At 51.9% G+C, this 23,556-nt stretch overlaps 1 protein-coding gene across 4 annotated transcripts in view; it reads left to right on the top strand.

The window, feature by feature from the left end:
* znf536 (zinc finger protein 536) overlaps positions 1 to 23,556 on the top strand; it is a 144,149-nt gene that overhangs the window by 75,896 nt on the left and 44,697 nt on the right. For all 4 annotated transcript variants that reach the window (XM_049717566.2, XM_049717565.2, XM_049717568.2 and 1 more), the window contains exon 5: positions 11,078 to 13,368. In XM_049717566.2, the coding sequence (XP_049573523.1) occupies positions 11,079 to 13,368 (2,290 nt within the window). In that variant the 5' untranslated portion in view covers position 11,078. The remainder of the gene's footprint in view (positions 1 to 11,077; positions 13,369 to 23,556) is intronic.

The following is a 23,556-nucleotide window of genomic DNA, read 5'->3' on the forward strand; positions in this document are numbered from 1 at the left end:
GTGTGTGTGTGTGTGTGTGTGTGTGTGTGTGTGTGTGTGTGTGTGTGTGTGGCTTCAAACAAATGGAGCGCACTAAAGCAATATTTGTTTTGCCGCGGTGAACAGTTTGTACGTTAAAAAGCAAAAGCGTGCTTCCGGTCCTTGCAGAACTTCTGTTCCCAGCCTGGACCCTTTTTTGTTTTCTTCTCCCATCTTGCGCCGGTCCTGCTCATGAGAGCTTTATTAATAAGCGGGTGAATAATGTAAAGAGTATTGTTTTCTCCCAGCTTTGTATTAATAAACATGAGTGAATTTATTGGCAATTCGGCAAAGCGTGATTAACGCACATTAATGTCGGGATATTGCTCAGTGTGCCCTGCAACACCGGGGCGGGCGGGCGCTCGTCCCGCCGCCGCCTCCGCACAACAAAAAAACAAAAAAAAAACATGAAATATTTATGGCGGGATATGAATGCTTTTGTAAAAGAAAATAGCAAGTTATTAATCCTCTGATTAACAACTGATTAACCTTTTTTATTAAACACGTGATCCGTGCACCATCGACTCCGGGATATGTCGTCTTGACTGCGCGGCGGAATAATTATTTTTGTGTCTTTTCTAATTGCAAAAAACGCATGGCTGAACTATATGCGCGCGTGTGTGTGTGTGTGTCTTAAGGCTACACACACACACACACACACGCGCGCGCATGAATAAGATGGAGGATAAAGCCCAAGTGCAAACATAATGAACAAAATTCCGGCGCGCTGGAGGAGAACAAGAGCCTAAATTTAGCCGGCGATCTGCTTAAAACAATGCCGTTTAATTCACATATCCGTTTATTCGGCGCGGGGCGGGAGCGCCATCGAGCGAGCGGCAAAGGCGGGATAAAAACAACACACAAAAAGAAAAAAAAAAAAAAAAACAAGTGTATTGAAGGACAAAACATGCGCTGCCAAGGCTCATCCCGCCGCTATTGTCTGCGTATTTTTAGTCGCCGTCAAGCCCAAAGACAATTATGACTTCCCCGCTCGGCAAATCCAGCCGCCCTTCTCATGTTTGGACTTAGTTATTTATTTGGCGCCATTGTTTCAGACGGGCTCAAGTACACTGGAGTTTATCGCAATCATCTATTTCAATTTGAGTGGCACAAAAGCATTAGGAGCTGGAATTAGGACGCACTCGTCCTCTCGTAGTCCAGGTGTTCCTTCACCATGCGCAAAATGAATGAGAGAGAAAGAGATCGGCCGCCTTACGGCGTTGTTGGAACACTAACGGCGAAGCAGATGAATAGACAACAATGCTCGTGTACATACGCCCCGCCCCGCCCCGCCCCACGTACTTGGGCTTTGGATTCACTCATTTGCCATCTTGTTTGTTTTCCCACAATTGACCTTTCCAACCACCCCTGCATGCTGGTGGTCAATCCCAATTTATAAAAGTATTTCTACAATTTCTCTATCTATTGCACACGAGAAGGTGCATCGCAATGTCCATTAAGCAGAAGCAAAAACACTTTGACTTTTTACATTCTATCATTTAAAAAAAACAAACATATTTTTGAGTGTGGGGCCTGAAATGGATGCATGGCCTTTCAACGGGGAAAATAATTTGAGATTGTCTTGAGTTGCATGTGTGGTCACGGCACAACTCAAACTTAAGGCGGCGGCGGCGGCAGCAGCAGCAGCAGCAGGCGTTTTTCAACCAATCTCATGGGCACAATAAATGCAATCCTTCTTAGCGTGCCAAACATGCTTTTAACACAGTATGGCTTTGGATCCTGACAACCATTATTATAATTTGTACAAGTCGTCACTTGGACTCTTCACATGCATTCCTTCACGTGAAATGACATTTCCATTTTTTTCCCCCCACCACTATTTCTTTCCCTTCTCCATCTTCGGAATTTCTCCTCCTTCTTTTTTTTTTTTTTTTTAAACATGACATTTTTGTGCTATCATCAAAATGAATTAGTCTGATCTGAAAATATGCAGAAGGACATATGCCTTGGCCCACTTTCTGACAAGTGGCGGGTTCACATTCTGGTCATTTGCTCTGCGTGCGTGCGTGCGTGTGCGTGCACGTGTGTGATTTCGGAAGCCGTTTGGACTTGCCAAGTACTTTTAGCAAGGTGGAGTCTCCAGTAATTAAGAAAGAAGTATAAAGGTGCTTAATTCCACTTTTCTGACCATTTCTTCTTGTTTCAAGCACGCTGTGGTGCAGGCAAACACACACGCACGCACGCACGCACGCACAGCCCAATTGTGCGTGGTGGTTTGTGCAGCGAGCGGCAGGTACGCCAGTCCTAAGCTTCTTATTAGCAGCGTCGATGTTGCACATGGTCGCTCGCGCCAGTCGGTCCAGTCCTGCTTTCGGGCCTTCCTTCAATGAGTCCTGATTGGACTTTTACTGCTGGCTGGGATTAGCCACAACTAGTACTGTACTGTAAAAAAAAAAAAAAAAAGAAAAGTTTTACTCTATTCAGTTATTATTCGTTTTTTTTTTTTATATACACTTTTGGAAGCACATCCAGCAACGCGACCTGCACAATGAAGTCATTCACTGCCACAGACGATTGTAGCCATCACTTACAATCCAAGCGTTCATTTTGTCGTTTTTCACCCAAAAATCATGATTTGTCAGCCCAAATGAGATTTCAACACTAAACTAACTCACTCTCTTTGATTCAACGGTGAGATGACTTTAAGTTCAATGTGAACATTGTTGCATCCTTCAAAAATGTGAAATTTGGTGTTTGGTCTGCGGCGCGCCATGTTTCATGTTTGCTCATTTGAAACAAACACGTCAAAATGTTGACGCACGTGGGAGGAAGTCGCGCGGTGCTTCTTGGCCGCGCGCGGCGACGGCGGCGTCTCGGTGACGAGGCGCTGAAGGCGCGCCTTTGTTTTCCCCAAATCGTCTCACTCGCCTCTAATGAGCCATTACGGCGTCTTTTGTTTTGGTTTTGGCGGGACGACGGCGGCGGCGCTCGTCTTCAAAGCTCCTCGCCCAACCGCCCGCCCGCCCGCCATCAAAGCGTGTCATCGGAGAAGTTAACGTAAACTTTGATTGCATTTCTTTGACTGCTTTGCTTGCGCCACTGAGCTTTGTCGTCAAGAACGCTCGGCAATTTGAAACAATGCGTAGCAAGAATCGCGTCGGTTTCAACGACAAATTTGAAGAAATTCCTAATTCGGGCCTTTCTCTCCAGTTTGGACATTTTCAAGAGCCAATTAAGCAATCGGGGAAGCCGAGATGACTCTCGAGTAGACTTTGTCTTCATCACGGTCTTCACTTTTGTCCCGCGTATTCATCACACTTTGTCGAGAGTGAGCGAAAGCCCGCCCGAAGGCGGGACTCGCTGTTACGCCGCGTGCCTGCCTGCCTGCCTGCGTGGCTGCCTGCGTGGCTGCCTGCCTGCCTGCCTGGTCTCTGCTAAAGCTAGTTAGCTGACTGGTGAATTTCTCGGCTTGACGTCATAAGGTGCTTGCAAAGTTGTCCTTGGAGAATAGAAAAGTCACAGGCGTAACTGGCCGAGCATTTTTTTGGGTCAATATTTAAGTTTGTCTCCATCCTGACTTTATATTGATCCTGTAGGTTTTCTCAAATCTTCGAACTCGGTCGATCAATAATTCCCAATGTCGTCAACTTGTTTCCATTCACGTATAGCACACGTACAGCATCGCGTATATTTGTTTTCATTGAGCGGGCAAAATCTCCAAATTGGCATTTGCCACTTTGCGCCGGTCGTCGCGCTCGGAATCAAAGCGTCGCCTTGCGCCTCCAGCGCCCGAAATACATTCAAGGTACGGCCCTGGTCATTTGACCTTGTCCAGCCTGCTGCCGCCGCTTCCGCCGCCCGTTTTGGCAAGCGAGGTCGAATCGAAAACAAACGCCTTCGCCACCTCGCAACGGTGGAGTCGGACGGCGGATTTAAGCGTCGATGCCGAAAAAGCAAAGATGTATTTTTTGCCAATGTATTATTCATGCAGGCTAATGCATTGTTTCTGTTTCTTTTTGTTGTCGGGCGGAAAGGTTGGCAGCTCGGCGTCTGCGCTGAAATGAGAAGTTTGAAAGACGCGGCGCTATCTCTCTATTTTGTATTTATACGGCTTATGCGTGCGTGTGCGTGTGCGTGAGCGAGCGAGCGAGCGCTTTGAGAACGGCGGCGCCTTAAATGTTAAATGGGGGTTGAAGCCTGCCTGAACTAATTTGTAGAGCTTTGCACCGTGTTGACATTTAAATGCGATAAGAATAGCAAAGTGTAGCAGTCGACCTATTTTGAAGATGCCTTCCCGACGCGTCGGCATCAGGCGCGGCCTATAATTAATAAAAAAAGACAGGCCTCCCTCGCTGAACCTTTGATTAGAATACCGACTCATAAACAGGCCGAGCGGGAGGAGGAGGAGGAGGGAGAAGAAAAGGGCTGAGGAGAGGAGAGGAGAGAAGAGAAGGAATGAGGAGAGGAGGAATGAGGAGAGGAGGAATGAGAGAGGAGGGAGGTGGAGGGTGGCACCTGCTCTTTGAGCCACATTGTGTTGGCTGGCTGGCGGGCTGGCGGGCTGGCTGCGGTGCGATCACATTACTCTGATCCTGCCTGGCTTGTTTGAGGAGGAGGCGGGCTAAAGGCGGCGGCGGCGGCGGCGGCGGGATCTGCCAAATCAGCATGCGAATAACAGCACATTGTTAACTTAATCAGATGCAGGAGGGGGTGGCTGAAGAAAAGACTGTTTTCTGTGCGCTGGCTGGGCGGCTGATGAGGGCAGGCAACATTGCGAGCGCCGGTGACGTGGGGGCGGGGCCGGCCGGCAAAACTTGCCCTGGCAAAAAAATAAAAAATAAAACAACTAATCAGTAATCATAAAATAGATGCCGTCTCAACGCCAGACGGTCTGCTGCTAATGTCAAAAAGTCCAAGCGGGCCTTTTCCCACACTAAACTAAAAGCAACTTGCCCGTCCGTCCGTCCGTCCGTTCCGCACCTCATCAGACCCTCGTGTTTGTTTGCTGCACACGAGGGGGCTGAGCGGAGCGCGTGCCGGCGCTTGTGCCGGCGCATGTGCCTTGTTGCGGTGTCACGTGATGGTGAAGGTCACTCTCTCGGGGTGGGAAAGAAATGCCAGATATGAAAAGCGTAGGACGCGCGGCGCTGGCGGAGCCGGAATGCCACAAGTCGCCTTTTGTCTTGGCCTCTGACCGCATGGCCCACTTTTGCACCAGCTCCAGGTATCTTCTTGGCCTCTGAGGCTGAGACCACCTCCTTAGACGACTTGAAATGGTTTTGGTTCTCATCCCACCCCGGTGGACCTTTTGGTAATCGTGACTCCGTGGCTCTTTTTTCCCCACATCCCCGTGGAAACGCTTTCAATCGAGCGTCTTCAAAGCTACGTGGGATGTCAAGAGCGGTCGCCAGCCATCCACTCTGATCAAGCGCGATAGGAGAAGGGGCTGGCGTCCGCGCCCCCCTTTGAGACCACGCCCCTCCAAAGTACTTCCTGTGCCCGGGCCGATAATGCCGAGCGCATCTCACAGGACACGGCCGCCGTGATTTTTATTGGATGAAAGGCCGCCGCTGTGACAATGAAAAGGAGCCAGTCGGCCGGCCGGCCGACCGGCGCTTCCCGATGACTCGATAAGAAGAAGATGAATGTGATTTGTCAAGTGTGCCACTTCTCCAGTTTCCTGTGGCTCGTCTTCAGAAGGGACACAGGAAGTTCTAAGCAGAGCTGGCTTTACCGCACAAAAGATTGGTCAAAAAGCACTTTGTGACACCCAGTGCACCGGAGAGGAACCGCGGGGTGACTCGTCCCTTGGCCTCGGTCATTGACTAGTTGGTAGTTTAGTTCTGATGATTTCCAGTTAGCTTGCTTGCTGTATTTATTTTGCTTTGGTTATTCAGTTATATCAGTTATTTTGTGTTAATGGCTTGCTTCCTTTCACAGTTAGATACTGACTCAGTGGTTTTGTCAGCTACTTTGTCAGCGACTCACACCTTAGGCCTCTTAGTCACTCAGTCAGTCAGTCAGCCAGCTAACTAGCTAGCTCGTTCGCTCGTTCGTTCGTTCGTTCGTTCGTTAGCAGGCGCTTGTATTTCACCCGCTTGTATTTTTCTACAATTTGTTCGTTTTTCGTTTGAGTCGCTCTTTGAGCATGGGTTTGCCCGTTCTTTCCTTTGTTAACGGGTCCACATAACTCATCGCTGTCGAGCGCTCGTAAAAGAGCAAGCGCGGCTGGCTGGCCTCGAGATTTCACGGTAACTTTTCAGAGCTGCGCGGGAAGTTGAGGTGGGCCTTATCAAAGATTGAAGACGCCGGCATGAAAGACGGACTTTGCTTTGTGGTTGAAGAGCATGTGGGGAGCCTCTCGCTACCTGTGTCTTATCTACTCAAAAAGGAGGAGGAGGTGGAGGGAGACGCTGAGACATTGAAGAATCATTCAATTACCCCAAAATAATTACCTGACTGGCTTCCTGTAAGCAGCGCCGCTAATTAGCTGCCGACGTTTGTTTTAACGGATAAAAGCGGTGGGAGAGGAAGTCCCAAACTGCCTGCGAGGAGGAAGACGAGGCGGCGCCGCCGCCGCCGCCACGACGGACACATTGACAGACACGTTGCTCCCCGCCGTGGTGCCGCTAATTATTCCTGCCACAGTGAAAAGTCTCCTCTTAGCAAATTGAACCCTAACGTGGCGTGGAGGCACCTGTCACAACAACTCCTCCCACTTTAACGCCGCCGCCATTATGCAAAGCGCCGCCCGCTGTGAGCAGGAATGCAATTATTTGGGACACTCGTGGCATCAGCGCCACCTCCAGGACCGGAGGGGGACCCGTGTCACGTATCCAGTCAGATTCTCACACTTTTGATTTTGTTTCTTCCACTCTGGTGACGAGTCGGCCAGGAGGAGTAAGCTTAAAAATATATTATTATAATGTTCAAATTCCAGTCATGAGATTTTGCCTTTTGAGATCTGCTCTCAAAATGACATTACAATAGATTTTTTTTAAGTCTATTTCGCTTTGCTAAAAAGGCAAATAAGAGTACAATTTGTATCTGTGTTTGAAAATGGCCTTTGGAAAAGCAGGTTTTATTGCGATCTTGTTGCTTCGGCTCGCCGGGACGAGCCTGCGATCGACTCATTGATTTGCAAAAGCGCTCGTCAAAGTTGTCGGAGCCTCGGACGGGTTCAGCTACACGCTCCGAGTGGCGCTGCGGCGGCAAGGGCTTGCTTGACGTGACGTGACGTTTGTGCGTGTCAACTGGCTGGGCCTCTGCATGGCACGCTGATGTAAGCCGGCCAGCACTGCGGACACACTGCGGCCATTGTTTCCGTCATGGCTGCCGTGTTTGTTGTGTCCTTGTTTTCTGAATGATTTGACAGGAAGAAGAGTGTCACGCACGCGCGCGCACGCACACGGAGGCCACACAAGAGCGTCATCGATTTTTTTTTTTTTGGGGGGGGGATCGCCGACCTCTTTTAAAGACGGACAAAGCGGACAACCGGCGCTTCCGCTAATGGTTTAAAAGTCGTCTTTGCAAATATTTTGCACTCCATGAAGAAATGCTGCTTTTTGCGACTGAGCTTCTCGACGCACGCGCGCACATGCACGCACGCACGCACGCAGGCACGCAGTGGCGGCGGCGGCGATGCTTATCAAGAAGCAAAGCTTTGAGCTGGCGGCCGTCTTGGGAAGAGGATTTGGCCAGCGAGGAACAATGAACTGTGGGAATCCGTTTGTCCCGCATTGATCTTCCTGCTGTGCCCCCCCCCCTCCCACACACACACACACACACACACACTCTCCCCCGCCCTCTCCACACACACACAGGTTTCTCAGTTCTCCCCGTAGAGTGTGTGTGTGTGTGTGTGTGTGTGTGTGTGTGTGAGCGAGGACGAGCCGCGAGAGGAAGTACCTGTTGATGCTCCGCTGTGCCACAGCGGTGGTGACCAAGAGGAGGGAGGGGGGCGAGGCCCGGGACAGCGTTGAAGTAGAATGGCCAACTTCTTGTGGCTGCTTCTTGAGACTTTTTTTTTTTTTTGATCGACATACTCGCCAAACTTTTATGTTGCAAAGTCAAATGGGCTTCGCTACGTTTGTCAGTTGAGAGTCATCCATCTTGTATAAGCGCAGGGTCAGATTTGGCAGCGGTCAGACAAAAGCCGAGGCCCTCGGAAAATGGCCGCTAGCCACCAAAATGGCGGCTCTCTCGTTTGTCTCTTCTTTTTAAGACGGGAGTTGTGGGTTTACGGCGGACTTCCTGTCCCTTTTCACACAAGGATTCTAGACCTGGCTATCTTCAAAGTGGCTTTGTTTCAAAAGGTGGTCTTGTAGGTTTCCATCCCGCACGCTCAGCATGTGCAAATATGACGCCAATAGAAATATGAAAATTGATCGGTGCTCGCTTTGCCATCAGTCGATGGCCTCGCTTTGGCGCACGCTCGGCACCAAAAAAAAATAACAAAAAGCAGAAGCCACTAATAGCTTTCCCATCGACTCAACAAGGCTCCAAAGTTTGCCGGCGACGCTTTACTATATTCCGAAACTGTTTATTTCCGTATGAATTTATAATGAGCCTTTCTAATAGCTATCCCCACTATTGCCTTTGCTTCAATAATTGATATGGTTACAATTAGAGTGAAGCACATATAAATCCCTCATGCATTTGTGATGCCTGCTAATATTGATAAGACCCAATTGAACTGTGAGACAAAGCGCGTGCGTGGTGATGTGCGTGCGTGCGTCTCTCGCTCTCTCTCTCTCTCGCTCTCTCCCACCACCTGTCTGCACCTGAACACGTGCGTGTCTACTCTCGGTGTTGTTTTTAACGAGCGTTCCAGGACAGGACAAAGTGCGTTCCGGTGTCAGGCCTGTTGCAGCGTCTGAGGCAGCGTCTGAGGCAGCGTCTAAGGCAGCGTCTGAGGCAGCGTCTGAGGCGCTAAACATGCCGTGTCTCTTAGAGGACATCCGCATATTGAATTGTTTTCTGTGTGTGCACGCGTGTGTGTGTGATATGAGCAAAGGCTGGCTGGCTGGCTGGGGTGGGGGGGAGCAGCGGGATGGGGTGGGTGTCACATAAGAAATGTCCTTTTTAATCAGGAGGAAAAATATAAAATGAGTCGGGAGCAAGAGGCGCATATGAATGCAGCTCATTTGCATACGCTCGTCAGCCAGGATGCCTCGCTTAAAAACGCGCGAGCGAGTGAGCGAGCGCACGCACGCACGCAAAGTGGATTCGTCAGTTCATTTCACATGATTCCATTGTCTGTGTGCCTTTGTTGTATGTGGAAGATAAAGGCGGGCATCAAATTGGAGAAAAGGGCAGGGCTGCTATCTCGTCAAATGAGCAACAGCTCATCAGGCGACTTGAAATCACAGATTTTGATTCCAAAAGGCGGCGCGGCGCGGCGCGGCGCGGCGCGGCGCAGCACTGCGTGCGTGGCGTGTGTGTGTGTGTGTGTGTGTGTGTGCGTCATTCAAATCAGCTCTCCTTCCACGTGAGCACGCACGCTGAATGATGGAGGCTGCCTGTCATGCCCACGCTCGCACGCACACACGCACGCACTCACTCCAAAGTTTCGACCTCGTGCTCGCTAACAATAATAATAATAATAATAAGGAAAGTAATCATATTCTCAGGGTAAATGGACTCGGGTGATATGTCAAATTGTTTCGGCTGCATTTTTAAACGGATCTGTCAGCACCCACTGAGCAGTCTATGAACAAGAGATTGCTTTTTGCTTGCCTTTGTCGTTTTTTGGAAAAGCACATGAATGTTGATTCTGGTTAAGAGGGAAAGCGCGAGAGAGACGCTCGGAAATTTGCCTTCCATTTTCTTTGAGTTCATTGCTTGCAATTCTATTTGTTTCGACGATTGCTCGTTGCGATTTGCAAAATCATCTTTCTGCCTTTTTCAACTGGTCAAAATGTATCAATGGGCGACGTGTTTCTTTTGAACCGAAACTCCTCATTTGAGCAATTGCGTCGAAAGTAACGCACTGACGTTTTCGCAAATGCCGTGCACGAAAAGAAGCCACATAACACCGATGCGAGATTGTCGATTGCGTCCCGCAACGTGCTGCTTTTGTATCCGAGCGGCTCCGGCCGACTCACCGCGACGATTTGGCCTCCTCCTCCTCCTCCTCCTCCCCTTCTTCTTCTTCTTCTTCCTCCTCCTCCTCGTGGCCGCCGTCTTTTATTTTTTTTGATGATTGCGCCACTGTTACCAGGCAGCGCCACTAATCAGCTTAATGAGACATTATACAATATTTTGTCGAGCAAAGCAAAAAGTCTGCTTATTGTTGGGCGGCTTTGACCCCGCCGGCAGCCGGGGGAAGCCAGAGCGCGCGCACGCACGCACGCGCACGCTCGCCAACGTGTTTATACCTCTCCATCTGGACAGCAGATGGATGTGCGTTTAAGGCTTTTATTTTTTATTGTGCCAACAAATAATCTTAGTTGTGATTATTAGTCTCCATCCTTTTTGTCCTTCTCAAACATTTGCATTTGTCAACTCAATATTCAGCTCATTGGGGACCTGGCGGGAACTATTTCCACGCAAATAATCAAATCATTCTCGTCCGGTTCCAACTCTTTTCCTTATTCCCAAATAAATCTTCGATTCAGCGTCAATTTCTCAGCATCGGCGCATAAATCGCGTGGTCGTCTTTCCTTTCCTCCTCTTCCCCGAATTCGACGGAAAGAAAAATAGATATGGTGAGTCAGAGCGTTGTTGTCGGTTTAAAGCGCTATTTACTGCCAGCGTCCTAATTGCGGTCTCACAATGGCATCGCCGCGTTCCATTAGGGCGCGTAATTGGCGCAATTCCGATAGGATGGGCACAAGTAGCCTAATTAAGCGCCGCTGGCTCAGTGTCGACAAGACTAATTATTAGGTCCAAAATGGTGGCTCTCTTTTTTTTTTTTTTTGCATTTGAGCAATCCCGCGACATGTTCCACCAGTGCAGTTGGACACTTGATTAGGTACGCAGGCTCAATACAGATGGATTGGCGCCTCATTTTGCCCGGGAGATTTTCACAAAGCAGTCACTTCTTACTTTGAATTCAAGTGGAGTCCCAAAGAATTCCCCTCTTTTGTTTGTCCAGGATGGAGGACTCCAGTTTGTGCCTGGGCATGTCATCGGCGGCGGCGGCGCCCGACGTCGAAGCCCACCTGAGCAGCGCGGTGCTCAACGGCCGCTACCCAATCAGCCAGAAGCTCCACCAGCTCACCGCCCAGCTGGGACACGCCTTCCCCGAGCTGCAGCGCCCGCAGCAGATCCCCGAAGAGAAAGCGGCGGCGCCCCTGGACGAGAAAAGCCACCACGCCGCCCTGGCCAGCCAGCCCATAAGCAGCCAGATGGCGCTGTTGGCCAACCAGCTCAACCGCGACATGGACGCCGGCGCGCTGAGCGGCTTGAACGGCCGCGTCGACCTCCAGCAGTTCCTCAACGGCCAGAACCTGGGCATCATGTCCCAGATGAACGACATCGAAGACGACGCCCGCAAGAACAGGAAGTACCCGTGCCCGCTGTGCGGCAAGCGCTTCCGCTTCAACAGTATCCTGTCGCTGCACATGCGCACCCACACGGGCGAGAAGCCCTTCAAATGTCCCTACTGCGACCACCGGGCGGCTCAGAAGGGCAACCTGAAGATCCACCTTCGCACCCACAAGCTGGGCAACCTGGGCAAAGGCCGCGGCCGCGTCCGCGAGGAGAACCGGCTGCTCCACGAGCTGGAAGAGCGAGCCATCCTGCGGGACAAGCAGATGCGAGGAGGCGGCGGCGGCGCCCTACTGCAAGCGGCGGCGGCACGCGAGCCCCACGTCGGCCTCAACAGCGGCGGCGGCGGCGCCAACACCCTGCAGCAGCAGCTGGGCTCAGCCTGCGGCCTGCCGCCCCCGCCGGGCCTGGCCGCTCCAGAGGCAGCCTCGCAGCCGTCTTCCTCGCCCAAGCCGACCGGGGCCCAGGACGAGCAGGCCCTCAACCCGGCGGCGGGCTTCCGTTGCACCTTCTGCAAAGGCAAGTTCAAGAAGCGCGAGGAGCTGGAGCGCCACATCCGCATCCTGCACAAGCCGTACAAGTGTACGCTGTGCGAGTTTGCCGCCGCCCACGAGGAGGAGCTGATCAGCCACGTGGAGAAAGCCCACATCACTGCGGAGAACACGCAGGGGCAGGGGCCCGGCGCAGCGGGCGGCGCGCAGACGGCCACCGAGTTCCGCTGCGACGTGTGCGGCCAGGTCTTCAGCCAGGCCTGGTTCCTCAAGGGCCACATGCGCAAGCACAAGGACTCCTTTGAGCACTGCTGCCAAATATGCGGCCGCCGCTTCAAGGAACCCTGGTTCCTGAAGAACCACATGAAGGTCCACCTCAACAAGCTGGCCATCAAGAGCAAGCCGCCGCTGCCGCAGCCCAGCGAGCAGGACGTGGCGTCCGTCAACAGCATGAGCAGCCTGGCGCAGGAGGCCCACGCCAACCTCTACTCCCGTTACATCTCTTGCCTTCAGGGAGGCTTTCTGGCCCCGGACAAGCAGGCTCTGAGCGAGCAGCACCAAATGTTGGCCAAGGCCATGAAGGAGAAGGAAATGCTCGTCGGGAAGCTCCTGGGCCCCATGGCGGCAGCGGCAGGAATGGGCCACGGCCTGGGCGACAACGACAAGCGCTCCCTCCTGGGTTGCCTCAACCTGGTCCCGCCGCTCAAGTCCAGCTGCATGGAGCGGCTGCAGGCCGCCGCCAAGGTGGCCGAGATGGATTCCCTCAACAGCTACCAAGCCTGGCAGATCATGGCTCGCGGCATCGCTATGGACCGCGTGTGGCCCAAGGAGCAGCAGCAGCAGCAGCAGCACCGTGCCAGCCCCGGGCAAGATGACGATGTGGCCGGGGCCGGCGCCGCCGCTGCTCCGTCCTTCGCCCAGGACAAACAAGACTTTACTCTCATGGCCTCCACGGACGGATCCAAGAAGCAGCTCTACGAGGCCCTGCAGGGCTCCAAGGCTGCCGAGGCCAGGGGCTTTGACCTGATGTCGCACCACGCCGCTGGCGCCGAGACTCCCGGCAGTCTGTCCGGCTTGGGAAACCCCAACGCCGACTACGGTCTCTCAAACCTGAAGGACAAGCCTTCGGAGTGCCCCGACTGCGGCCGGGTTTTCAGAACCTACCACCAGATGATCGTCCACTCCCGCGTGCACGGCAAGGAGCGTCGAGGCGCCGAGGAAGCTCTCCAGCAGCAAGGCGTGGACGAACGGCGCGGCTCGGCCAGCGACCCCGAGTCCCAGTCCATCAGTCGCTCCACCACCCCCGGCTCCTCCAACGTGACCGAGGAGAGCGGAGTTGGAGGCGGACACTCGCAGACGGGAAGCGTCCAGGATGACAGCCCGCATCCCTCCTCACCTTCCTCGGGTAAGACCGGCGACTGCGCTGGCTTTTCATTTGTCATTTTCGGGCTTAAGAATGATTGGAGGGAAGATGGTGTTTTTTTGTGGGGGGGGGGTTAAATGTCATTGCCAATGCGCCTATGACAGCATTTGCCTTGGTTCCTGCAATTGCGGGGCTCGCTGTACAATGCGGCCCCAACGTTCATGCTTGGTCGTGTCATGCCGAAGCCTTCGGGTTTTTTTTCCTGCGGTTTGATAATTGCTTCAGCAAAACGGCAAAAGCCCAGTCGCAACGGCGGCGGCGGCACATTCTTCTCATAGCGCCGACACTTAACGCCGTCCGTCCGTCCGTCCAAGTGCACGTTTATGGGGATTACCGTGCACGGCTCGACGCGGGCGATTACACGACTTTTTAAAGGTAACTTTGGCGAGCTCCTCGGGGCAGCCGAGGAAACGCGAGCGCGGTAATTAGGTCACGACTGCGCGATAATCAGTCAGTTTAAGCTAAACAAGACACTAATTAAAGATATACATATAAAGCAGGTCAAAAAAACGTTGAAGTTAATTTGCCAAAGCCTGCATGTGCTTTTAAGTCTTTGGAGAGAAATATAAATATAAATATAAATGAGAGCGTCTTAGCTTAAGGCTGTAAGCAACTTAATTCCACCAGTGGAGATGAAATTGTTTATTTATTCACAGAGGCATGAAGTCCTTATCACAGGCGTGTAGTGTGATGGGTTTGTACACGGGATGGGCGATGTTTATTTTAATCTAAGAAATAATAACACACACACACACACACGCTTACCCCCCCACCACCATCCCCCACCCCAATTAGGAATTAATGAAAATGAGCACGAGATAAAAAGCTATTTTCTTTATAGAGACTATTAAACACAACACTTTCTCAACAGGCTGGGGGTGTCGCCGACATAATTAGCTGCTGAATTTTAATGCGCTGGCTTTGAGTCTTTTTCTCGTGTTGTGTTAGCGTCCGTCGCTAAAAAATAAATAAAATAAGCCAGCACAAAGGGAAGTTCAGTGTCCCCCTCCCCCTCCGTGGCACATTTGAATGTTGGATTAAAAGAAGACACAAGCCCAAAGACATTGTCATCACTGCATCAAAGAATATGGCCTCAGTGCTGACGTCACATACGATCCAATCCACATTGATTTCAATAGTGCCTTCACAAGAGTCGTGGCCGTAACAAAGTGATTTTCAGACACAAATCATGTGAAATAACGATACAACAAACATGCAAAAATGCATTTTAGCTGGTAACAAAAACAAGAACGCAAACATTCAACTTGTGACTTGTGCTAGCATGAGCTAAAAATAACCCTTTAATTGCATGAATGTCTCACGAGTGGTGTCATTGGTGTAAAATGTGTTCATGTCGCTCACTGAGCTGCTAATGACCGACAAACAGTAACAAAGACTGTATGTAGTTGAATAGCAATAGCATTAGCGACTTGATAGCCGTGCTAGCGCAAGCTAAATATTGCCCTTTATAAAGTGACCAATTGTTTGGAGCCAAGCACCGGTGCCCATCCGGTTGCTTTGCTAATGTGAGCTAATGATGCTTTTGCAAATGTTGAAATTGTCTTCTTTTTAATCGAAACGTGCCAATATTGCAAACTAGCGTCATCGTGCCGATAGGTTTGCGTGCTAGCTGTGTGCCGATATCCTAGACATTGAGAACTAGCTCATAAGATGTGTGTTCCAGTCGATCGATCGATCGATCGATCGATCGATCGATCGATCGATCGATTGACCGACCAATCAATCAATGATGCCGTATCTAAGGAGCATGCTGTTATTTATTTTTGGATATGGAAGGAACTTGGGTGGTGAAGTGATTGCAAACATGACGTCCTGTTTCGTAATTTGACAAGTATGTAATTTGTGAGAAGAAATCATGTCGAAAGGTGTCGCTCCTCTTGTGTGCGTGATTCGGCGTGCCGCTCCAACTCACCCCTAATGCTCGGAAAGCCCAATTACAGTCATCAACGATGACTCGTCGAGTGTGAACGGAGGTCAAGGCATTTCCGAACAAGGTTGAGGGACCTCCGACACGCCTTTTGTTCCTTCTGTCAAAGTTTTTGTTTTCAGTCCTTTCACTGAAGACAAACTTCACCAAAAGTTAACAAGTCAACCTTAAAAGACGTAGTAAAAGACTGGCGGGCCGGGCCGTAAGGGCTCCTTTCCAAGCGCCTCTGCAAAGCCCCTCCCACCTGTCGGAAATAGCGGCCACGCAGCCAACATGGCGGCGGGGATTAGCCGCGCGGCTCAAACAAACAAGGCGAGCGCTCGCTGACTGGCTGGTAAATTGAAATGTGACTCAGCGCCCCAGGTTGTGAATATTCAGCGTTACACACACTTGCGCGTGCTAAGTGTCGCCGTGTAATTAATACGTCATTAACAGGCCACTGGAGTGGATTGAGAGTACGTCATGACTTTGCATTCCGACTTCACGCACGCACGCACGCACGCACATACTTCAGCAGCTCATGGCGCTTAAAGAGGAGAAAACACATCGGGCTTCGTACTTTTCTTTTCTTTATGAATAGTACCGATTTGATATCTGTAAATGAATTGTGCGCGCGCACGTTCGGTGACAGAAAAGATTGTTTTTTTTTTCGTCGTGATTTGCTGCTGTGAAGTGTCAGCAGAGTGCATTGTGTCGCTTGGTGTTTGAATGCGTGTGTGTGTGTGTGTGTGTGTGTTTGCATCATTTCTGTGCATGCGCTCGCACGAGGTCAGGGCGCCCGCCGCTTGCGTCTCTGCCGGCTGATAATAAACTTGTATTGAATGGTGTTAATTGTCAGCGTGTCGCTGTGATTGACGCCGGGCGGATCAAAAGTGCTATTTTGCTTTGAAAGGCTGGTTTCTTCTTCTTCTTCTTCACTTGATTTGATTTGCTGCTCTGCCTTTCTCCGCTTTGCCTGCTCTCTCTTGCGCACTTTGTAAATGTTGCCCGTGCTGGGAATTAGCCCAGTCCTTTTTACCTCCTGTAAAATTCCCATTGTATTCCGACAACGTGCCTTTGATGGAGGCCAAACGTTCCCGCCAGCCGGCCAGCCCAGCCGCCAGCCGCCGGCCGGCCTCATCCTCATGAAACATTTATCGGCCCGTTTTATGTCCTAATGATGGCGTTAGCGTTCCCCGCTGGCTTGTGAAGCCGGGATGGGTCGGAATGGGGTGGGGGGGGGAATCGTGACATGCTGTCACGTGACGCCAAAACATAGCTTCCCGCATGACTCCTGGAACAACACATGCACGTACACTCACACCATGTATGACGAGGTCAAATCGACATCATGCGTGATCATAATTTGAAGGCAATACGAGACAAGTTGATCGAATCGAATCGGATTGTACGGAAACGAATCGAGTCGAATTGATTCGAATCAAATAGCGTCGTCAATGGCTGACATTGCGGAGTTGAGGCGACTGGCGGAAGACGACGTTTCCAGGGAAGTGGAGCTGCTTGGCGAGGGAAGGGAAAAGTTGAAAAAAATCAAAAAACACAGGCACAAATGGGACACATAAATTAGCATGGCAGTCGCGCAAGTGTTGGAGAACGTTGACGCCACATGGACGCGCGCAGATCGGGCGGGCAACAACGTGCACTTTGAAGTCTCCACGCGGAATATTCTCGTCTTTCGGACAAAAGCTGATGAAATGGCAAAGTTTCGCCAATGACCTCCTGGCCATCTTTTATTTGCGCCCCGTCATGAGCTGGCCCTTTCCTTTGCGCGTTGACCTTGTTCGTCGTCGTTCAATAAATGCGTCGGAAGTGCACGGGAAGCCACCGCTCATTGGGGCAATTTGAAACGAGTTTTACTTTCCCGTCGTCGTGCAGTTGCGTGAGTCAGTTGGATACGCTGCACTTCCGTGTCGGAACTATTTGAGGTCATCCCTGAACAGTAGATGGTGGGCTGGCTTTGTAGGAATTTGGGCGCGAGGACGCTGAAGCAGTGGGAGCATATGTTGACCTTTCCCTCATTAAAAATGGAGAAGCTGACATGTGACACCGGCCGCCACGAAGCAACCTCGCTCGCTCGCTCTCTCTCTCCCTCCCTCGCTCTCCCCTCTGTCTGTCTGTCTGTCTGTCTGTCTGTCTGTCTGTCTGTCTATCTGTCTGTGTGTGTCTGTCTCTCTCGCCTTCATCTTCTTCAACCCCCCCGTCCTCCTCTTGAGGCCTTTGACAGGTCACATAAAAGTCTTTTGTGTCAACATCAGGGCGCTGACATGACAAATGTGACATGAGAAATGTGCTCACCCGCCCGCCGCTATCTCCTCATCACAAAGACAAGAGACCGAAAGAGAGAGCGGGCGAGGGAGGGAGGGAGGAATTAAGTCCAGGGATTAAGATCTCGGAGCTTTCTTCACCCCAACCCCCGCGCCACATTCCAATTGTTCTTAAAATATTTGGCAATGTCAATTAGTAAGTGAGCAGAGCCTGGCTGATGAACACAATTTTCCAGGCGGCTGAGCGCACTATTGTTGTGGAGCGAGCGCCACATTTCCGAGGTCATTATCATTCCCCGTTAGCCGTGCCCAGCTGCTCACCCCGCGCTCCAGCCAAACGCCCCTCTTCTCCCTCCCTCCCTCCCTCCCTCCCTTCTCTTCACGCTTGCCGGTCCACCCATGGGGGAGGGAGGGAGCGAAGAGCAAGGGAAGACGGGAATGGTTGGCGAGCAGGGTCGGCCGCTACGTTTCACTCCGCTCGCGACGACTCGCAAAGTCACTCCCAATAAGCGGCGTACGAGCCTGAGAGCGATAGCACCAAATGGAGCAGTCTTTCTTGCTCCCGAGTAGGGTCACGCTACTCTGTGTGTGGGGGGGGGTGGAATTAACTAATTGGGCACCATTTGTTTTTTGTTTTTTGACGAGCTAAATGTGTTTTGTGGAATGGAGTTGACATTTCATATCCATGCCACGGCTACGTCATTTGTGGGGCTCCCATTCAAAGGTCCGGCCGGTCCAGCTACGCTCGACGGCGTACGACGGCGGCGCTCATGAGAAATCTCGTCTTTGCGCCCATCGGGAGCCTCCCCCTCCTCCTCCTCCTCCTTTTTCCCTTGAACTTAGCGCACTCAAAAGCAAACTTTTCTCACGCTGGCTCGCCGCATGCCCTTTTTGCCTCCCGCGCGACCCCAAGTGAGTCCAACGTGCATGCGTGCATGTGCGTGCCCGTGAGCGAGCGAGCGAGCGGCATCAAAGCTGCGCAGCTGCCAAGCGTCCTCGTCCCCGTCCCCAGTTAGCAGGCATCCAGCTGTCGGAGAATCTCCCGGCCGGCCATATGGTGAAGGCTGCTGTGTGAGACGCGGGCAAATGGCAAACTGGTAGATCTCATCAACAGCGCTAATACGCAGACCTCCGAGCGCGCCGTTTGCCTTGGCGGCTTGGAGCAGGACCTCACCAAGCTGCCGTGGTGCAATTGTCCTGCTAGCCAACGAGGCTCACTTTCCATGGTGGGCTTGTGGTGCTTGCTTGCCACACTTGTATGAGCCAGTCCTGGGCTTGCTACCCATCCTATTGCTCAGTGGTTTGGGACTCGCACCCAAACGTGGTTCAATTCCTGAATGGCCCCTGGACTTGGCCCGCCCCTTCTTGCTTCTTGACTCGGCTCTCTTTCCTTCTCTTGACTTGTTTCTGGACTTGATTCTTCACTGGTCCTTGAATCCGGTTTTGACTCAGTGACGTAAAACCCAGCCATTTTCTGCTCGACTTTATTCTAAATGTGCTTCCGGACTCGGTTCTTGACCCAAGCTCGACGCATTTTGCAGCCATAATCAGCGGCGCACCTGTCATGATGTTTGGCTGAGTGGAGACAAGATTGTTCTCGAGTCTGCTCTCGATTCCTTCCGGGACTCGTTCCTTTGCGTCCATGTCGATTGACTCCTGAGCCCACTGTTGAACCATGTCTGACTCTCGATGTCCAAAGTTGAGACAACTGCAACTGTTTTTGGGCTGGATCTCGACTTGGTTCTTAGCCTGCCCCTGAAGTTTAGTCTTAACTCAGTTGTTGACTTGGTTCTTAGCCTGCCCCTGAAGTTTAGTCTTAACTCAGTTGTTGACTTGGTTCTTAACCTGCCCCTGAAGTTTAGTCTTAACTCAGTTCTTGACTTGGTTCTTAGCCTGCCCCTGAAGTTTAGTCTTAACTCAGTTGTTGATTTGGTTCTTAGCCTGCCCCTGAAGTTTAGTCTTAACTCAGTTGTTGACTTGGTTCTTAGCCTGCCCCTGAAGTTTAGTCTTAACTCAGTTGTTGACTTGGTTCTTAACCTGCCCCTGAAGTTTAGTCTTAACTCAGTTGTTGACTTGGTTCTTGGTGTCATGCGCTGTTTTTATGTATCTCCGCCGGCAGGAGAACATCATCACGCCTCTCGTCTGACTTGCTGTACATTCGTATATCTGAAATATTTTTTGCAGAACATCAGAACACAGTGATCACGCGATCGTTGATAGGTGTTTTTTTTGTTTGTTTTTTTTTTTGCTGAAGCGGTAGAGACTGACAAAACGTGATTGTAATTTTCCCGCGGATGATTACGCTATGAAAGCATCCGCCGTGTTTGGGACAAATGTCGTATGACACCTTGTCAAAAACTTTCTTTCTTGATCTCCCGGCGAGGAAGACGATGAGTTTGATGACGGATGACGATGGCGACGGCTCTTCCTCGGTCTTCAGTCCTCGGGCGGGCGGAAGTAGTTGGCGACTTCATTTGCGATGGATGAAAAGCAGCTTTTTGTCATCAGCCCCGCCCGACCGCCCGCCCGCACGCACGCTGTTGAAATATGACTTTGACCTGACAGAGGGAATTAAAAGTCTGCTAATGTCACGTGCTTTGATGGCTCGTCTCAATGCGGGCGGGCCGTCACGCTGGCAGATTTTTATCAACGGCAAGGTTATTACATTTCAACAATGTGACAATTAAAAATGCCTCCATCAACTTGAAAAGACGGCATGCAGAAGCCACGCAAACATTTTCAGCTTTTGTGCGGAATCAACTTTCTTCTCCTTGAAAACAGAGTGCAGCAGCAGCAGCAGCAGCAGCTCCTGTCAGAACCTGTTGGCAGTCTCGCCATCCAGAACATCTTCAGCTTCTGTCACACATCTCGTCCATAAGGTGGCGAGAACATTCTTACAAAGAAAGAAATACTCTTGCAAAATGCTCGTCTTTGAGTGGTGCCGCCAAAGGTTCTGAAAGTGTGATGGCTGATGGCGTGCGTAAAGATTTCTCAGCGTTGTAAATCTAATTGCGCCAAGCAGGCAAAGTGCTGGAACGGCTCTTAAACGCGTCAGCCATCGACCCGAGCGGAGAATCCGACGGGCAAACTTTTGTCCTGACGTTGATTGGCGGGATAACTCGATCAAGATTAATTGATCAGAGGCCGGCGCTTCTGATCTGCTTTTAATCTCGCCGGTTACCGTGGCGACGCAAGGGGGCTGAAGTTGGTTCAAAAGTCACTTGGCTTGACTTTTGCCCCCCTCCCATCCCCGTTGCTTCGCCTCAGAGGATCTGCAGAGGAGATTTCAAAGGACTACGAGGGGAGGGCTTGGGGGGGGAAGCTCAATTGTTTATTGATTTTATAATAGGCTTAGTGCAAGGAATAAAGCGGGGGCTGGCGCAGGGGCAAGGCGGCGACGTGGTCACGGCGAGGCGGCGTGACAAACAACAGGTAATGCCGCGTTATTGCCTCCGGTCCCGCTCCCGTTATCTCCCGCTTAAACCAGTAGCGACATAATCGCTGCGCGAGCTCGCTCACCGGCGGGGTGGGGTGGGGTGGGGCGGGGCACGGTCTGCCCGCCCGCCCGCCTGCCCGCCTGCCTGCCTGGGAAAAGGTTTCCGCCAGGAATGGCGCTTATGTCACCCAGGGTGCGTTCCATTATAGGCCAAAGCATTTACGTTGGGCCAATTAACAGCTCGGATGCTTCTCCTTTTTTCAACAAGAAAATGTTGAGAGAATAAAAGACCAGAATGAAAATGGTCGCACCGCGCACACAGCGACCCCTGGAAAAGGTGCCATCTAACGAGGCGCCAGCCACCAACGCTTTGTATATGATATCTCCGGTGATGGCTGTGATATATGGATGCTAACACTAATTAGCTCATTTTGTTTGGGGCGCAGCGCTCATTAAAAACCCAGTAGGGCCATTAAAGTTAGCGTCCCCCCCCCAAACCGCCGCCGCCTCGCCTCGCCTTTAATAGCCGCCGCCGCCGCTGCAGGTTGTTGATTTGTGGGATCGTTGTCGCTCGCCGTCACCGCTGCAATCCATCGCTCTTCCCGAAGCAAGATGAGCGGGGGGGGGGTGCTTGTTCGTGAGCTTTGCGCGCCGGCGTCGCCGTAATGCCGACAAACCGGCGATTGAGCGCCATAAGGCGGCCTGCCGGGATTAGGCGAGCAGGTGTAGCACGGGCGCTAACAGATAGAGCACAAAGCCCGCTTGTCTGCTTTGCTCCCGGGGGGGCCCAAGCTTCCGATCTGCCAACACGTTCCGGTGTGCAAACAAGACGACTGTCATCGTGTTTCAGTCTGCCGCTCGCTCGCTCGCCCGCTCGCTCGCTCCTCCAGGGCCGTGCCTAGCATGACAAATGCATCCGTTTGGTGCGGAAGGTACCGAGCCACGCGCTGCACGGTCAATCTGTGTACCTTTTGACAGCAAGTCTGCCATATTCGTTGAAATCTCATCAGAAACGAAAACACAACGTTTTTGTTTCTTATTTTTTGTTCTCACTTTGGACCAATGAAATGAAGACACGTGACTCGTTCCGCCGTGTTGCATTTTTATTATTTTTTTCACGAGCCGCTCCGTATGAGTCGCTACCCGGCGGGGCCACGATTCCTTTCAAAGCCAATCGACGTTGATTGTCCTTTATCGGTGATCTGGCGCATTACGTATGCGCAGTGGCTGCCATTCACGATGCGCAGCGGGCGGTCCGGCCTGTTCCGGAACATTCTGTGCCGATAAAAGGCTTCGAGAACCTTCGCTTGAAGGACAGATGATGCGAAAGGTTCTGGCGTCATCCAGCATGCGACCCCTTGGGCAGATTGCGGCATGCAAGCTGTTGATCGTGTCATGTTGGCCACGCAGCGGCTGGCCCGCCCGCCCGCCCACCCGCCATTGGCCGTGCCGCCATTGGCCGTGCCGCCATTGTGGGCACCCGTGCGTCAGCTTTGGTCACGGCGACACACGGAGGTCCGACTTGCCCTATTGGCAGTCGTTGCGGAAAGATGACGCCCGGCCCGGTCCCAAGAAGGACTCTGCTGCCAAGTGACATGCCCGACATTCTGGCACTTGTTTTGTCAGATCTAAGGCGGGCTTCATCTCCCATGCGCGGTCCGAGCCGACCCGGGTCAGTAGCCGTGCGGCCGAAAGTGCCGACGCCGTGTCGGCTCGCTCTGATGACAAATTGTGATCCTTCCTTGTCAAGTGGCGCAGATCATCTCCTCGCGCCATGTTGTGCTCTTTATTTCCACACTGACCTCATTTGTGAGGACAATGACCTTCTTGACTTTGGGGATTAAGACATGAAACCTTTGTGGATTAATTAGCTCCCGAGCTGAATTCATTTACAAGCTCCGGACGGAGGGAGGGAGGGAGGGAGGGAGGGAGGGAGGATGTGTCATGGCTTCCCCCAGATAGATGTAGAAAATACAAATGTCGGGCGGCCAGCTTGTCGCCACTTAAACACCATCGGCGAGCGCTGGCAAGGCGGCGCGTGCAGAATGCGCTTTTGCCGGACTATCTTGAATCCGCCACGGCTGCGGGGCTGAGTCTGCGCGTTCCCGCCTCCAGATCTGCTCTTAAGCCGCTCGCTCGCTCGCTCGCTCGCTCGCTCCAGACAGCGCGGCGCCAATCGCGTTGTCTCGCTTGACGCGGTGACAAAGCTAAGTATTTGTTTTGCAACATGCGCTGCAATTGCCATTTGGACGCTTGACACCTTTTTTGTTTCTTTGCTTTTTAGCTTTTGCATGAGGGGAGCGTGCTTTGCTTTGCTTTGCTCTGCGCTGCGCTGCGCTGCTGGTGATTGGCCAATGTTTTTGTGCAAATTAGCCAAGGAGAGCAAGCGTGTGCCGGTTGCTAGCCGCATAGGGTCCTTTCCGTCGGCGTCGCCGATGGAGCGTCTCCGACTTCCTGGGCCGTTCCCGCACGTGGCCTTCCACTTTCCCATGAAAAGCAGAAAACACCTTCCCACAGGGCAC

This window comes from Syngnathus scovelli, chromosome 4, assembly GCF_024217435.2.
Source record: "Syngnathus scovelli strain Florida chromosome 4, RoL_Ssco_1.2, whole genome shotgun sequence".
Taxonomy (NCBI): Eukaryota; Metazoa; Chordata; class Actinopteri; order Syngnathiformes; family Syngnathidae; genus Syngnathus; species Syngnathus scovelli.